Below are 17,883 nucleotides of genomic sequence, written 5' to 3' on the forward strand. Positions count from 1 at the left end.
TTTATAGGCAAGACGACTGAAGCACAAAGAGTTTAAGTAATTTGCCCAAGTTCCGGTAGCCAGTATGGCAGCTAGTCTCAAAAGCTGCCTGCTGCTGCCACCATCCCCATCACCAGGAACCACACCTCCCAGTATTCATGCCCTGGTGTCATCTCCTCCCCTGGAGTCAGGTGGCCTCCCGACTCACTTTTTGGTCCGAAGGATTCAGCAGAAGTGGTGCTTTCTGACTTCCCAAATCTAAATAATAGGAAGCCCTAAAGGTTTTGCCTGGACCTCTTAGCATGTTTGTTCTGGAGAAGCCAACTGCCATCTAAAAAGTCCAGCCACCCTGAGACCACCACCCTGTGAGGGAAGCCCAAGCGAGTTGCATGGAGAGGCAAGAGAGGCTCAGGCAGCCTCCATCTGAGATGTGAGTGAAGTCGTGGTGGACGATCAGCTCAGCTGAGCCTTCAGGTGGCTCCAGTCAACTACCATCTATCACTTCATGACAGGCCCCAGTCAAGGACTACCCAACTGAGCCCAGTCAACCCTCAGACCAGAGGAAACAGTAAGTTGTTTAAGCCACTAAGTTTTAAGGTAACTGATAACCAAAGCAGCAAGTAAGTGGCTGAGTGGGATTCAAACCAGACCTCCTGGTTCCAGAGCCCGTGCTGTTAACCACGAGAGACAAGGACACAAACTGGGGGTCTCCCCCAGCCCCCCCCACCCCAAACACACACACACCCCACAGAAGGCAGCGCTGGGGAAGGGTACCATGTAGGGCAAGTTTCCATGTAATTGATTCTTTTCTCCTACAAATACCAAATCTCCTGGGGGTTTCTTTAGCGCTTTTTGATGGTAATCTTTGGGAAAGACAGTACCCATTGTCCCGCATCCTCAGAGGACAGTGGGAAGGGGAAGTTTTGCTTACACTGTCTGTCATGCACCACGCTCTGCTAGGTGCCTCCTGTCCATTTTTTAAGCACATACTGTGTCAGGTACCAGGCACTTTCATTGTAGCAGCAACAGAATAGGCCCTGTCTCCACCTTCCTGGAGCATTCACTGGGGCCAGTGCATGAGCCCACATTGCAAGCAGAAGCAAAGACTTGGAGGAAATACTGGCTGAGTCCCACATCGGGTGCTTTCCTACTTTAGATGGGTAGTGAGAACAGGTCTCTGAGGATGTGGCATTTAGTCTCAGACCTAAAGAATGAAGGACTATCCGGGCAGGGAGTTGGGGGAAGGGCATTGCAGGCAAAGTCAGAGGGTAGGTAAGACCTGGCCGGTTCCAGGAAGGCTGGAGAAGTGGGGGGCAGTGAGTCTGGGCAGGCCTGCTGATGTGAGCTGCTGGCCTTAGGGAAGCATGTCGATTTGATTCTGAGAGGAACAGGAAGCCATTGAAGGATTATCTCATAACCTCTTTATTCAGAATTATCACTATGAGCATCCGGGTGTTCTTGTACTGGGCAAAAACAGAACTGTCTCTGGGTCTGTCTCCCAGTTTCTGTGGGTTCGTTTGATTGGTTGACTTTCTCTTCCTTTGACACCAGGCCTTCACTGTCATTTCTTCTGTCATACCCATTCTTCGATAACCCTCTCCCCTAGGCTCCCCTTCTGCCCTGGAGTCAGTGAGGCTACAAACGATGCCCTGAAGCCTAGAGCAGTGATTCTCAGGCTCTGGGAATCATACACTATCTCCTGTCCTCAAGGATAAACAACTAACACAGGTTATTACCGGGGGTTCTGAGGTAGGCCCAGAAAGCTGGCTGTCCTGGGGTTCTGAAGCAGGAGGTCCCCACTTCGAGGAATCTGGGGTAGCACTGAGCCTGCTCCCTCCTATGCTCTCTGCCACCTTCAAACCAAGTGAAAGAAAGCATGATCACAAGCTTGGAAAACCCATCAAAATGGACTTGAGCTTTGTCCCACATCTGTTTCACCAGTGTGAATGCTGCCCTTGGGTGACAGGACGGAAGATATAAGTGAAAGAGGGGGTGTCTGCGTAGAGTGAGGGGCAACCCAGCACTGGGCTGAGCTCTGTGACTAACCAACATCCTCCCAGGTGAGGGCTTTGAAAGGGAGCAGAATCACTTTACCCCATTGGTGACCAAGTGACTGCTATTGCATTAGCCTTGTGGGCATACGACAGTCCTGATCTGATGCCACAGTCCTCTGTGCCTTCACTCCATGTAGGAGCACCCCCAAACCATTCTAGTCCTCTTTGGAATCTAATATATTTAGGAACCACTAAAGAATGACTTTTTTAAAGATTTGTCATTTGCATTTTCAAATGTTTAATAACTTCACTGCTATAATGGGGACATCCTTGTTACACAGCCTCCATCCCTATTGTTATGTGGCAAAAGCCCTCTCCCCCTAATCACTGGGCACCAATGAAGGCTTCTGGGTGGGAGAGGAGCAGTTCATGCCGAGAAACACTGGCCTGAGACATTTTCCCATCTCTCTGGCTCTTCCACTTACCCAGCTGGAAGACCTGGGCAAGTTACTCCACCCCGTGAGCCTCAGTTTTCTCCTCTATAAAATAGGGGAAAAGTACTTTCCCTTGCAGGGTTGGATCTTGTGAGGATCTGAGTAATCTGTGTAAATACCTAAGTGCTCCATAGACATGAGCCAGGAAGCATGCATAGAGTGAGATGGAAGTGTGGATGGAAGTCAGGTTTCCTGCACTGGTGTCTGGTAGGCATCTCCACCATCTGGATGTGGAAATTCACTGGAAATAGTGGTGCTTTCAGGGCATCTGGGTTTTCCATGGAAGCAGAGAGTCAGGTGGTAAGGAGCAGGCAAGCTCACTGTGGTCCCTGAAGGAGGCTGGCCTAAGCTCAAATCCTGGATCCCCCACTTCACTGTGGGACCCTCCCAGGGTTGTTTGAAGAGAAGGTGAAGCAGTGTGTATAAACCACTGAGCATAGAGTCCTGCTGAATAACTGGTGGTGAGGGCGATCTTTGTTCATGTCATGAATGGGGGTTGCCCTGGCATACACTGACCAGGATCAAAGGGTTGGTTCGGCCAAGTGTTTCAGAGCTTCTCCAGGGAGAGCAGATGGTGGCCGAGTCCTGAGACTCAGACAGACAAGGACTTGGCTCTTCCAGGGATCCAAAAAAGGAGGGGGGAGGGTAAAGGAAAAGTTTGGACTGGCCGCAGAGCTGTGGAAAGATGCCAGGAGAATGCAGGCAGGGCTGGAGTTGGAACCTGCTGAGGAGAATGACCCCAAGGAGGTGTTCTCCTGTGGCCGAGGGCTCCAGCTTTCGTCCCTTTCCCAATTCTTTTTGCCAACATTCTCTTTCTCGTATCTAGGGATATTTCTCGCATGTGCCATGACCCAGTTTCCTCAAGAAGCCTCCAATTCTCCTGGATTCTTAGTCTCTTTCTCAAAACCACCTCTTGTTTGAATCCAACTCACGATGCAGAGCACAAGTCAGACCACTGATTCAGCGTTTCCCCTTTCTCTGCAGGAGAACCACTGTTTTGTGCAAATGTGTATATATGCTGGGGGTGAGAAAGTCAAGCTACAGACTGTTAGATAGTGAAGAGCGTCTGTCCGGCCCACACCCCCGTTCTCTCCCAGGGCAAACCCTGTCAGCTGTCTCCCGGGCTTCCTCCCAGCGTGGGATCCTCTGCACACTGCTCTGCACCAGGGTTTCCCACTTAGCAGTGAACCTTGAGGCACATCCACGTCAGGACTTCAGAGCTACCTCCTCCTCATCTGTCTTGTAGATGTGCCAACACTAATAGCTGGTATCCTTTAGGTGAATGACATTTTGGCTGTTTCTAATCTTTTGCTGTTACAAACAGCACAGTAATGTGCACATGTAACTATAAGATATACTCCTAGTCATGGAATCGCTGAATCAGAGGGAACTGTGATCTTTTTACTGTGTAGCTGATGGCAAGTGCCCCCTCTAGAAGATGTACCTATTTACATCCCACCAACAAGGCAGAAGGGCCTGTTTCCACACACCCTCCCCACACAGGGCATTGCCAATTATTTTTTCTTTATCTTTTTGTTTGCTTTATCTGATAGGTGGATGGCATCTCATTATAATTCTAATTTTCATTTAGTGTGGTTGAGTATCTTTTCATATTGACAAATCTTTTCAAAGTGTTTCCTTTCTGGAGGTATTTGACCATTTTGAAATACTGTTGGTAACTACATGAACCTTTACTTAGTAAAAAAGTGACTCATTTCTTTTTCATAAGGAACTCAGTGTGGACTCACAGGGCCCCACTGACTTGATCTGTCTTTCCATCTGTGGCAGAAACCCAGAAATAACTATCTCTGAGTAATAGTTTGGCTTTAGGAGCAAGTTAGCTGATAATTCAGTTGCTGGAGCTGGACTTCATGACTGGCCAGTGTCCAGAGGCTCGCAGAACACTCATACAACTCTGGGAAAGTTTAAAAGGAGAAACAGGGCAGGGCATTTAAGGTCAGAAGGTGCTTACATGCCTTCTGTTGATCCCAAAGTTGTCATCTTCTTGGTTTAACATTTCTCTTTAGAAAATTGTGGCTCGAAGAAACATTGTCTTTTTGCCCTTCTGAACCACAAAATGACAAGATCCATTGAAGCCTTGTTTGTAAGTATTTGGCTTCATCACACTTGGGTGGAGTCTGTAAACCATTGGCATTTTGCCTCAAGAAAATCCAATGCAAGTACAGGCTGACTCTGATTTATGGACGTATTGTCTGAGACTTTCTTGCCTGAGGTACACAAAGCCCACTTGAAAATGAGGGATGGGCCATTTCCATGTGCATGACACTTGATTCCTGGGTTCTGTTGATTATAATAATAGAAGATTGAATCGAATGTCCTCTTAAGCATCCTTGAAAGTCTCAAATGCTGTGGCTTTTCATCAGGTCCTTTCTTTCAGCATAGAGTTGTTTAGATTGAATGACAAGTAAATTAAACTTCAGGGCAACTAACTGTCCCTATGGAAACATGAAGGACCTTCAAACCAGCTCAAAATGTCACAGCACATGAGTCCAGTGGAATGACTATGATAAAATGAAACTTGCTTCGTGATAATTTTATTGTTTAGTTTCAGTCACTGAGTATTCCTGTAGCCACTTACACGGTTTTACATTCTTATGCTGGTACTAGCTAGTTGACTTCTACAGACATTAAATTGATTCTCCTGAGAATATGACTTTTTATTTTAGAAAAGCTTAATATTCAGAACCACCATATATAACTTTAATTTAAGATCTGGAAAGCATCCTCACTGGTCATCTGACCCATCAGATAGATATAGAAACTAAGGCTTGGCTAAGTAAAGTGGCTGAGCCAGGCTCCAGGACTTGTAGGTTTTTCTTGGTAGATTTTCACCAACTTCTGTCTCCAGCAAAGAGCCTAAAATGCTTTGTACGGTTGCTGTCTGTTTCTAGGGCTCAGTCCTTTTTGAATGGATCTACTTCTTAACCTAATTTTAATCTGAAATGGAAAATAAGATATGAAACCAAATTTTCCCTTTTACTGCGTCACGTGACCGGGGCAGCGGTGTTCATCTGGCTAAGTATTCAGGTAGAGCCCTTCTCTGCTCCCCGTTCCCCGTGTGGTGTGAAGCTGTGGCGCGGTGGTCCTTTGGGGTCACGTGGCCCCCATCTGCCCCACTGTTATCTTCACAACATCCTCCAGAGGAAGGAGAGACAGGCTGTGAGGTGACCTTGTTTATTTTAGGAGGAAACAGGCACAGAAAAAATTATTTTGCAGGGTCTTGGACTAAATTCCAAAGCAGAAGGCATGGGGAGAGGAGATAGAGGATACACAGCACCACACCCATCCCAGGACAGGTTCAGTCCTAGATTTTATTTAAATTGTGGTAGTTCAGCCGCCAAACCCCCTTCAGGCCAGGAACAGCGAGGCGGTGGCCAGGAACTCTAACTGTGGGGATTCTTTGTAACTAATCACCTTCTCCCCGAGCTGGCCATTACCCACTGAACACCTTGAGTGAGCCGACACTGAACCTCCACCCAAAAAAATGAACTCAGGACACCTGTGCAGATGCAGAGGCCACAGTGTTTGTCCTCTCTGGGCAGCCTGTTGGTCTCCTGGGTGGGCTTTAGCATCAGCCCCTTCCCACCCTGTACCCGCTGTGTCTGGTCAGCCGGAGAAGAGAGGGGAGGCAGGGGGGCCGCAGGAGCTAAGTGTCTAGGATCATTTTCCCACAGCTTGCTCCTCTCGCTCTGGCAAGCACAGCTGATTGGGGCTGCCTCTTCCCCCAGGGGTTGTGGAGCTGCAAAGTGGCCAGAAGCTGGAAAGCACTAGAATCGGACGCCAACCACTGTAAACACCATGTAGAAGAAAAGGAACTCCCTCCTCAATGTTGTTAGCCCAGTCACATCTGGACCAATAATTTTTACAATATGCTTATTTTTTCTTATTACAAAAATAGTATATATTATTGTAGAACACTTAGAAAACTACTTTTTAAAATGATAAAAAAGAAAATAAAGTGATCTCTAATCCCGCCATTCTGGTACAGTGCAGTGAATAAAAGTGCAGGCTCTGGAATGAGAGTCCCAGGGTTTGAACACTAGCTCCCCTGGGAAATAGCTGTGTGACCTTGGGTAAGTTATTTAACCTCTCTGAGTCTCTGTATCCTTCCCTGCAAAACAGGGATAATAATAATGTTTGACTCTAGCCAGTTTGTTTCAGTAGTTAGAGTGTCGGCCCAAGGACTGAAGGGTCCTGGGTTCAATTTCAGCCAAGGGCACGTACCTCGGTTTCAGGCTCTATCCCCAGCCCAGGTTGGGGTGCATGCAACCAATCAATGTGTATCTCTCACCTCTCCTCACCCCTTCCACTCTCTCTCCCTTCTACTCTCTGTGAAAAGCAATGGAAAAAAATAAAGAAGTAAAAAAATAATAATAATGATAGTACCTGCCTCATGGGGTTAGTATGAGGATTACAGGAGATTCTGTTGATATAAAGCTCTCAGAGCAGTGTAGGAATGTTGATAGGGCCCAGTAAATATTTGTTGCAAGTATTTATTTTTAGCTCTTACTCTACACCAACCCCAATAACATTTTCAGAAACAGCCTTTTCCAGTTACAAAGTAAACTCAGCCTGGAAACAATACAAGGACTCCTTGTACATGTCCAACTGAAGCAGCTGTTATTCTTAACTGAAATGACTAGTTTTGAATATATATATCTAATACCTGAGTGATCCCGATATTTGATGTTTATTTTGAGCCAATTTGTACTTCCTATATTTAGTAGCAGCCTTTTAAAGAAACTCACAGGACTATTTAAGCAACTAAACCCTCTACCTTGCTAAAAAAAAAAAAATCAGTTATACTTCTTATTCAAGTCAATTCCCTTTATTAAACCAAGTTTATTCCATTTTATTTTTAATTTAATTTCATGTTATTCACTTAACATGGGAATCTACCCTCGTAGATTGTTGTCGACAGTATTACAGATGCCCTCCATTGCCCCAGCTTTGCCCCCTTTCACCGCAGTATTGTCTGTGTCCATGAGCTATGCATATATGTTCTTTGGTTAATCTCTTCCAGTCTCTCCCACCCCCTACACGCGTAAATTTTTTAGTGTACAATAGAGTATTGTTAACTATAGGCACAGTGTTGTACCACAGATCTCTAGAACTTACTCCTCTTGCTTACCTGACACTTTGTGCCTGTTGAATAGTAACTCCCTGTTTTCCCTACCACTAGTCCCTGGCAACCACCGTTCTAGTCTGAGTTTGACTATTTCAGATTCCTCATATAAGTGGAAGCATGTAGTATCTGTCCTTCTGTGACTGGCTTATTTCACTTAACATAATGTCTTCCAGCTTCATCCATGTTGTGGCATACTGCATAATTTCCTTTTTTAAGGCTGAATAATATTCCATTGTATGTATCCACCACTTTTCTTTCTCCATTCATCTGCCAATGGACACGTAGGTTGCTTCCACATCTTGGCTACTGTGAATAGTACTGCAGTGGACATGAGAGTGCTAATATCTCTCCAAGATCCTGATTTAAATTCTTTTTGGATAAATACCCAGAAGTGGAATTGCTGAATCAGATGGTAGTACTATTTTTAATTTTTCAAGGAATAAATCAAATTTACTGAAAACCTGTTATGTTCGGTAGGAGATACTGGGTTTACAGTGGTGGACAAAATGAGAAGTGGGGTGCCTGCCCTCATAGAATTTCTGTTTTGTCACTACCAAATAAATATATCATTATAGAGTATAAGTGCTATGAAAGAAAAATTATTGATGCCATAAGAGTATGTATATTGGAGATGGAGCAGAGGGGAGGGCATTCTAGGCAGAGGAAGCGTGTGGGCAAAGGTGCAGAGGCAGGAGCGTGCAGGATGCTTTTGGGGAACAGCAGAGAGCCCGGTGTAGTTTGGGTTTAGTAAGAGACTATGAGAAAAGGCTAGGCTGGAGAGGTAAGGTGGGGGCTAGTGATACAGAGTTAGTTCTGTAAACATTTATTCTAGAAGTAATTAGGACCCTCACAGTTTTTGAGATTCTGAGTCCTAAAAAGGGGTGGGGATCCTTTGAGGATTGGATTGGCGAGGAAGGAGGCAGGGATGAGAAAGACATTAAGGGCATTGCCAGCACTCTCTCAGTGCCTGTAGGACGGGGACAGGCTGTGCTGGACAATCAGCTAGGTGCAGGAGGGACACAAAGATAGACATGACACGTAGAGGGCCTCGGGAAGAGAGGCCTGAGTTACACAAACAAATCTACAGTCAGTGCTGGGGGTGGGGTATGAATGCCCCTGCATGGAATGTTAGCTGGGAGCTCCGGGAAGGGCAGCCAGGGCCCCACCAAAGAGGAGCAGTGCTGGGCAGAGTCCAGCTAGGCAGTGGCCTTGAATAGGGCTGGGGGGCGTGGGAGGAAGAACCTGGCCTCAGTCCTGGTGTCCTTCATTATCTTGCATCCTTTTATTGACACACATCTTGTTTAAAACTCATGTAATTAGAAACTTGGCTCTGGGAATAAATTGAAGCTTTTTTTTTTTCTGTTGTTCTATTAAAAATATTCTGCCAAATTTGCTTCCTCAGGGACCCCACTCTGTATTTACCTTAGCCAGAGGGCCACTGTTCTAACCTCAGATGCCATTTCCTGGTGGGGCCCTGTGGCCGGGATGGAGACCGGTTTCCATGGGGGCTGTGACTGTGACGGGAAGCCCCTCATTGGGTGGAAGGGGCCCTTTCCTTCCTGCCCCCTCCCTTAGCTCCCAGAATGGGGAGCCAGGAATGCCAAGCTGAGACCTTCCGCAGGACAAATTCTCTTTCCCAACTCCCAAAGCTCTAGAGCTTTTGGGTCCTTTTGCAAAGATAGAAATTATATTTTTAAACATTGGACTGATTACATCTCTGTTTTGTTCCAGGCTAATAAAAGTTCCAATGGAAGGTCTTATAGAACTGAAATGTCTATAATTGAATGAATAAATTTTAAAAATATATTGAGCACCCTGGGAACAGTTCTATTATTATGTTGATTCCTGCACACTGATACATACATGCGTGTACATACATACAGTACACCTGCATGCATGCTCACATGTGTACACACGCACGCTCAGAGCATTCTCGACCCTAATCCATCACCATGAGAGTCTCTTTTCACACGTAGGCCAGAAGGCAGGACACATGTGAAATTATACAACTCTCAAAGTTCCAATGGACTAGCCAAATTTTAACAGTTTCTTTGGTTAAAATTGATTTCAGCTAAAGCATAGAGCTCCTGCTTTAGCTAAATTCAACTGCATATCAGCCACATTAGCTACATGGTCCCCTTAATGAACAGATTTCAACTTCCAGGTCCATTCAGCAGTTCGTGGGGAGTATATCTTTAAACAAGTTGAGCAACTTTGGGGTTTTTCTTTCCTCCCCTTTCTTTTTCTTTCTTTCCTTCTTTATTTCTTATTTATTTTTTATTTCTTAAGTCAATTTTATTTGAAGTATAGCATATACATAATGCACACATTTTAATTGTGTGAATATGCACTCATTTAATTGTATTCAAGTTTTGACAAATTTGCATACTCGTGTAACCAACATCATCACCAAGAAATAGAAACTTTCTGTGACCCTGAGAAGTTCCTTCTTTGTTCATGTCACTTGTCAGTAAGTCCCAGCCCCACCCTCAGCCACAGGCAACTGCTGATCTGCTCTCTGTTGCTGGAGCTTAGCTTTGCCTGTTATAGGATTTCGATTAGATGGACTCACACAGTGTGTACTCTTTAGTGTCTGGCTTCTCTCACTCAGCATAATCTTTCTGAGATTCACCCGAGCTGTTGCATATGTCAGCTCATTGCTTTAACTGCTAAGTAGTATTCCACTGCATAGATGTACCAGAGTTTATCCATTCACCTGTTCAGGGATATTTGGGTGGTTTCCAGTTTGGGGCTATTATGGGTAAAGCTAGTAGCCCCAGTTTTATAGCTGTATGTCCCTCAGCAACAGTTTCAGGACATCCTAGGCACTTGATAATTATTAATTAATCCATTCTTTATTTTTGTATTTAACATGCCTTGTTAAATTCCAAGATGTTTAGTGTACTTCCAATTTCCAGAGATGTGCTCCAAAAAATTGTTTAAAGCCAGATCTGGGAATGTTTAATACATTTCCACAGAAAACATTCAGTCCCCAGGAAGCATTTGCTGAGACCTGCTCTTGGTGAGCACTGTTCTGATGCTGGAGAGAGCAGGGTAAGAAGGGGCTCTGCCCTCAGACGTTCATGGCCCAGTCTGGAGACGCCTGTGAACTAACACGGTACAGTTCTCTGGAGGGCTATGAGACCCGTGCAGAAGCCCACGAGAGTTAGGGTGGCTTCTCAGAGGGCACAGCTTAGTCTCTAAAGCTGAGTCAGAGCTGTGGTGTTCACTCAGAAATGGGCACCAGGTGGACAATGCATGTTTGCACCAAAGACAGTCAATTCAAAATGCAGACACTATGTGGGCCAAACAAAACTGCAGCCAGGAGCCACGTTCAATCTGAGGACCACTAGTTTTCAACCTGGTTTTAAGTGATAGTCCTGCCACAGACCTACTTCATGTTCATTGGGACCTGGCCACCTTCTGTAACAGAATCTTTGGGAAAATTTACTGCTCTCCTCCTACTGAGTACAATGTGTGCCCTGAGTTATCCCAGCCAGCGTGGCTATACACTGGACTTTCTTAAGCCAGGAAGTGTCTCTGATAGAATCATAGATTTCTTTCAGGTACAACCCGGGGTCTTTAAGACCAACTAGTAGAACTCCATCTGTTTCACAAGCAAAAAAAAGAAAGGCCACTGGGCCTTTGTGTGTCCACTAGCTCTATTTATAAAACACAAGAAGTTCTCTGCTCAGTCTGTATCTTCTATTAGCTACTTTCTGAGCACTGGGCCTCATGCTTGGCTCATGCATCGTTGCATTGTCACCTTGACTCTAATTAATTTTGTTTCTCTCCATGGTTGCAGACTATACTTTTCCCAACCAGGCATCCTCCAACAAATATTTATTGCACTTCCCACCATGTACCAGGCACTGGATACAAAGATTTTAAAAATAACTAGTAGATAACATTTTGGAGAGCCTTCTAGGTGCCAAGATGATTCTGAGTGCTTCCACATATATTAACTCCACAGCCCCATGAGGTATGTGGATACTGTTATTAGCTCCATTTACCAGATGAGGAAAGGAGGCACAGAGAGGTTAAGTAACTTACCCAAGTCACAGAACTACTCAGTAATGGAGCAAGGATTAGATCCCAGGCAGCCTGAGTCCAAAGCCCACACTGATAACCACTGTCTTGTGCAACCATGAGGAAGACACGGTCCCTGCAGTTAAAGAATTTATTGTCTAATGAGAGCTCTGTACATCCACCCGATGATAACACCCTGTGGAAGGTGGTGTGATAGGAACACAAGCAAAGGGCTCCTGGAGCTCAGAAGAGGGAGCAGTTGAGTCCTACATCAGAGGAGGGAGCAAAAACAGTAGTAATAGCTTACACTGATGACAGTTGACCAAGTCTCAGCACTGTATTGAGCGCGTTAAAAGCATTTTCTCATTAAACCTCTCAGTAACCTGATGTTACAGATGAGAAAATTGGGGCTTAATAAAGTTAAGTATGTAACTTAACCAAGGTTCACACACATGTTTTGAAGAAAGAGGAGAGTTTAGGCTGGATATCTAGGTCCTAACCTAGAGGGGGAGGGGAAGGGTTAGGCAGGGCCAAGGCCCAGAATGAGCAGCGATAGGGGAGCTTTCATGAATTTTAACATTCATCTTCAAACAAGCAGATTCAAATTCTGTGTTTCCTCAACTTCAGGATGCACCACCTAACCATCTGTCGGTAACTTTTTATAGTAAAAAGAAACTACTTTAAATGTGTTTTGTTTTGCTGACCAGCAATGACATAGACATATCTGCCATCCATGCCTTAGTGTTCCATCTAAGGCAGTGGTCCTCAAGCTACCAGGCATCGAAACCAGCTGAGGAGCTTATAAAATGCAGCTCACCATGCCCAACCCCAGGGATTTAGATTCTGTGGTTCTAGGGAGGCACTGGGAGTCTAAGTTTTAGCAAGTCTCTTACTTGATTCTGATGCAAGACCACACTTTGAGAATCAATGGTCTAGTTCCTTCAGAATCACTGTTTTCCTTCTGCATTTATTCAGGCAGACTAAACATCATCAATTAAATCACTTCTTTAAAATCAGCCAGAGCCCGGCCAGGTGTGGCTCAGTGGTTGAGCATCGACCTAGGATCCAGGAGATCCCAGTTCAATTCCCTGTCAGGGCACATGCCTGGGTTGCGGGCTCAATCCCCAGTCGGGGATGGGCAGGAGGCAGCCGGTCAATGACTCTCTCGTCATTGATATTTCTCTCTCTCTCTCTCCCTCTCCCTCTCCCTTCCTCTCTGAAATCAATAAAGATATATTTTTTAAAAAATAAAATAAAATCAACCAGAACTTTTTGTTAGCTAGGTATTCGGTGCCCATCTTATATCGTGAAGATAGAAGAATTGAGCAGAACTATTCAACCTTGAAAAGGAAAGAAATTCTGACACATGCTACAGCATGGGTGCACCTCGAGGACATTATGTTAAAGTGAAGTAAGCCAGGCACAGAAAGACAAACAGTGCACAGAGTTCCAGTTTGGGGAGATGAAAAGGGTTCTGGGGGTTCGTGGTGGTGACGGCTACACAACCGTGTGAATGTGCTTAATGCCACTGAGTAATAATAAAAACAGCGGGAGGGGGCTTGAGTAAACCAACCTTTCCCAGCTTTGATAATTCTCTGCTTTCTTCTGAAACACTGGTGATTTCTCCACCTTTGATTGTATTGCCTGATGTCTAACAACCAATCCTTTTGCACCTGCTCAGTGACAAACACCAATCTATCTGCCTGTACTACTCAGACCTTATTAGGCTCTGATTGCTGTTTTAGAACAAGAGAGTATGTGCCTGCAGCCATTCCTCCAGGGAGGAATAATAGTTCACTTACAGCAAACTGACGTCTGGCAGCTCGGTGCCCAGTAACTTTTTATTGCACCGAAGCATTGGAATGAAGTGTTCCTAAAAGACATCTAAAGTAACTATTAGGAACCCAAATTTAAGTTACAGCTTAAACACAGGTGGTGCTATCAGGGCCAACCCCTCAACCCAGGTGGCCCTCGGAGGAAAAGATGTTGTTTGCATGGCTGACCTTGCGTGTGCACCAGTGGTGACAGTTATGGGAGTGGCAAGTTTCCTTTGGCCTGATTGTAAGAAGCATCCAGAGTTCAGAAACAGTCAAACGTGGGAGGAAATTATTTACAAATCGTAGTTCTTGGTAGCACACCAAAGAAGCTGATTCTGGCTAACTTAAGGAGAAAAGGAATTTCCCAAAAGATCAGGTTGTTCACAGAATTAATGAGAAGTTTGGAGAGCTAGGCTCAAAAACTAGGTTAGGAAGCCACCACCACTATGAATAAAGTCTCATTCTTCCTGTGTCTGCATCATTCCCTCAAGATTCAACAATCTGCTCTGGTGGAAGGTGATGACTGATTCTAGATCACCTGTGCCCCAGCCTGCTACGTGTGAGGCAAGGGACTGTCTGCCCCACCTGCAGCTTCTTTGGCCTATGAGGAACCCCCACCCCAACAGAAAGGTGTTCAGCAAAATGCAAATCATGCACCAGACACAGATTTTCTTTAACCTGTTTCTGAACTTTCAGTTACCTGATTTTGGTCACAAAGGAGGCCCAGTGAGAGAGTGTTTGGGTCAGAGAGAGGTCAGTCATCACTACTGGAAAAGCAAGTTCACAGGCAGGTCCTTCTGGTGGGCGGGTCCAAGTGTCTTCCCCGCCCCGGGAACAGCGCCTTCATTTATCTGCTGAGGATCCACTACCGGATCTGGGGCTCTCTGGCCCACAAGCCGGTCTCAGATGACAGAACCACTCACTCCTATCTCGGAAGACAGTTTGTTCTGGCCTCGCAGTGACAGAACTAGTGAGATCTTGACTTTGAATCTTTACATGCTTCTGTGTGCGCGGCTCAAGCGGTTTTTTATTTTCCTCTGTTCTAAACTGGCTGCTCACAGCAGTGACAATAAACTCGGGCCCACATTCTGAGAACTACTTTTTTCGTCATCCCCAGGGAATTGGGGAGTGAGGCAGGTTAGAGAAGTGAACCTCGTGACCTGGGAGCTCACAAACACGGGCGGTGACAATAAATACCGGGTTCGGGCAGCGGTTTCCTCTGGGAGGAGGTTGAGTAAAGGGCTCAGGGCGGGTGCACAGGGGGCTTCAGCATTGCTGAGCATTTTGTTTTTTTATTAAAAATGTGTCTGAATCAGTTTTCTCTTTCAACTGCTCCCCTTACACCTGCTCTTCAAATTTCACGGAAACTGTAGTGCATGGACCCCCTTCATTTCTGCCTAATAGACCCTTGTCCTCTGGGCGCTTTCTCATCCATCTGAGATCCTTCACTCCCAATATCCTGAAATGGGTGGTGACGTGTTTGTACTTGTGCTGCACTGTGTATCCATGGGCTGTTGAGTATTGCTTTGTTTTTTAGCATCTTACCTAAATGTTATCACACTATGCATATCCTTCAGAAACTGATTTTTTTTTTTTTTCTTTTTACTTACCAATTTTTCAGAGATTGACAAGTGAAAATCTAGTTTATCCTCAGTGCTGTGTGGTATTTTGTTATATAAATAAACTAGACTTAAATTTTTTAAAGTATCTGAAGCCAATAAGGTAACGTGTCAAAATTTATTGAAGTTACCTGGTGAGTATATCAGCATTCATGTTATGGTTCTCTAGACTTTTATGCATTTGGAAGTTTTCAAAATCTAAAACAAGAGACACAGGACTAAAGCAGGAGTTAAGAACGGTGCCATCCGGGCTCTCATGGGCTGCACTGAGACTCTGCTTCCACAGCTAATCAGATTGAGATGAAAAATAAACTTTGTGTGACTGGCCTCCTCTTGTTTGCTTTCTGAGGGACTCTGTTCCCTGGGGAAATGCCTGAAAGTTTTGACCACAGGCTGAGAGGAGTGTTGATTTAACTGCATGATTTGAAGTGTATTGGTACGTGGCCAAAACAAACTAAACAAAACTTGCGGTGGGCCTCGCCACTCCAAAAAAGAAACTGGCAAGAGACCATTTCACAGAATGAGTGTGAGACATAATTTTTTTAAATATTTACAACATCCTTAAGATATAAATAGCCCAAGTGATAAATATCGGTCACAATTTCAGCCAGCCCAACCTTTGACCTCCTTAACACTCTTAAAAACTTGGGTCAAGAAAAGGGTATTCCTCTATTGCTGTGCTTACTGGACACCCAATGGGGCTCCAGTAAGGTGACCTCTAGGTTCTCCTCCTCTATCTCTGGTGCTTCCAGGAAAGTGAGACTCCAATAGAAGTAGAAGTTTTGACCTGTGACCTACAGTTTTGTAGAGCCTTTGGTGAATTTTTCCATTGATCCAAGGACTGTGCTAGGGGAAATAAGAGACTCGTGAGGACTAAATTAAATTACAGATAGGAAATAAGCAGTGCCCCAGTGACCATGAGCCCCTTTCTAGTCCCTGTTTCTTCCCATGGAAGGGCTCCTGGGAACCCCAGCATTAACTAGATGTGTCCAATCGAGGGGGCCCTTTTGAAGTGATGCTCAGGTCACGAGGCCTCCACTGCTTCCAGCTGAGAGACAGGCCCTCTTCCTGGCCGCTGCTGGAGAACCAGTGATTCCCGGGCTCTCGTTAAACGTGTCCCCCACACGCAGCAGTGGCTGTACTGACGTGCACCTCTCTCCACCTAGGGTACGACTTCTGCCAGGTCCTGCAGTGGTTCGCTGAGCGGGTCGACAGGATCATCCTGCTCTTTGATGCTCACAAACTCGACATCTCGGATGAGTTCTCAGAGGCCATTAAGGCCTTCCGGGGCCAGGACGACAAGATCCGTGTGGTGTTGAACAAGGCTGACCAAGTGGACACGCAGCAGCTGATGCGTGTCTACGGGGCCCTCATGTGGTCGCTGGGCAAGGTCATCAACACACCCGAGGTGCTGCGCGTCTACATCGGCTCCTTCTGGGCGCAGCCCCTCCAGAACACTGACAACCGCAGGCTCTTCGAGGCTGAGGCCCAAGACCTCTTCAGAGACATACAGAGCCTGCCCCAGAAGGCAGCGGTGCGCAAGCTCAACGACCTCATCAAGAGAGCGAGGCTGGCCAAGGTAAGCCAGCACGTACCCGGGTGGCACCCTCAGGCAGGGGCTTAGGGAACGGAACTTGTCATAGGTTAGGAGAAGGCCTTGAGATTGGTGTCCCTGTTTAGATTCTGGCTCCTAGCTCTCTGACCTTGGGCAAATGGCTTAACCTTTCTAAACCTATTTTCTAATCTGTAAAATGGAACTAAGAAGAGCACATCACAGGTGCTCGTGAGGATTCTGGGTGACAGGGCTTGCAAAGCACTTGGTGTAGCACCTGGCACATGGGGAGGGATCAGTGCACTTACTACCTGGAAGCTACTGTTAAGTTAGGACAGCAGTGTTCAACCTTTTTCATCTTATACACACATCAACTAATTACTAAAAGTCTGCAGCACACCAAAAAATGTATTTTTTGCCAATCTGACAAAAGAAATAGGTATGATTTTTATTCATTTACATCAGGAGGCTATTGTTGTGTTGGCTATTGTCATTTTTTTATTTTACAGTGTAAGGGAAAAGAGGTCAGTGCCCCTGACTAAATAGTATTGCATGTTTTAAAAACTTGTGCAGCACACCAGTTGAAAATCACTGAGTTAGGACAATGGAAACGTAATCAGCAGAACTGGAGAGAGGTGGTGTTGGTGGGACTAGTGCAGAACTGAGATGCCACCACTAGTCACCTGTGCCTAAGGCCTAAACCTGATGTCACTGCCAGGACCCAGAGGAGCCCTAGAAGGAAGGTTGGTTCAGCCTAACCTAACTGGTTTTGGGGTCACACCCTATCCCCGTTCTTGGGTGTGGCCTGTGAGCGGGTATACGGTGGCTCTGGCTCCCTCACTCGTAGCGGAGCCTTTCAGCAGCCCCAGGAGTGTGTGCCTGACAGGGGCGAGTGGCAGTCTGCTGGCTGCACAGTGAGTGGCTTCTGCTCTGGCTCGAGCTGACCATGCCTCCACTACTTTGCCTCATTCAGCCAACAATTGCTCACCTGGGCCAGGGCTGGAGGGCCACCTGGAGGGTTGGAGGACAGTGGCGCCGAACCCCATTATAGAATGGTCAGCTCTGTGCTGTTGGGGTGGACACTGTGTTCTGAGGAGGGGGCCTGGCCAGGGAAGGCAGGAGGGCTTCATCCTGCTTCAGGATGAAGGTGATCATCCTTCCAACACCTCCTCATTGCCCTTCAGTAGCCTCTGTCTTCGTGCCATTGTGCTCGCACAGCAGCAATCTCTCCTGGCTGCCGCAGCCCCGTA

At 45.9% G+C, this 17,883-nt stretch overlaps 1 protein-coding gene across 1 annotated transcript in view; it reads left to right on the forward strand.

The window, feature by feature from the left end:
- EHD4 (EH domain containing 4) overlaps positions 1–17,883 on the forward strand; it is a 79,344-nt gene that overhangs the window by 42,660 nt on the left and 18,801 nt on the right. The window contains exon 4 of the mRNA XM_087822120.1: positions 16,248–16,660. Within this exon, the coding sequence (XP_087678246.1) occupies positions 16,248–16,660 (413 nt within the window). The remainder of the gene's footprint in view (positions 1–16,247; positions 16,661–17,883) is intronic.

The sequence above is a fragment of the Miniopterus natalensis genome, chromosome 1 (assembly GCF_054644295.1).
Source record: "Miniopterus natalensis isolate mMinNat1 chromosome 1, mMinNat1.hap1, whole genome shotgun sequence".
In the NCBI taxonomy this organism is placed as follows: Eukaryota; Metazoa; Chordata; class Mammalia; order Chiroptera; family Miniopteridae; genus Miniopterus; species Miniopterus natalensis.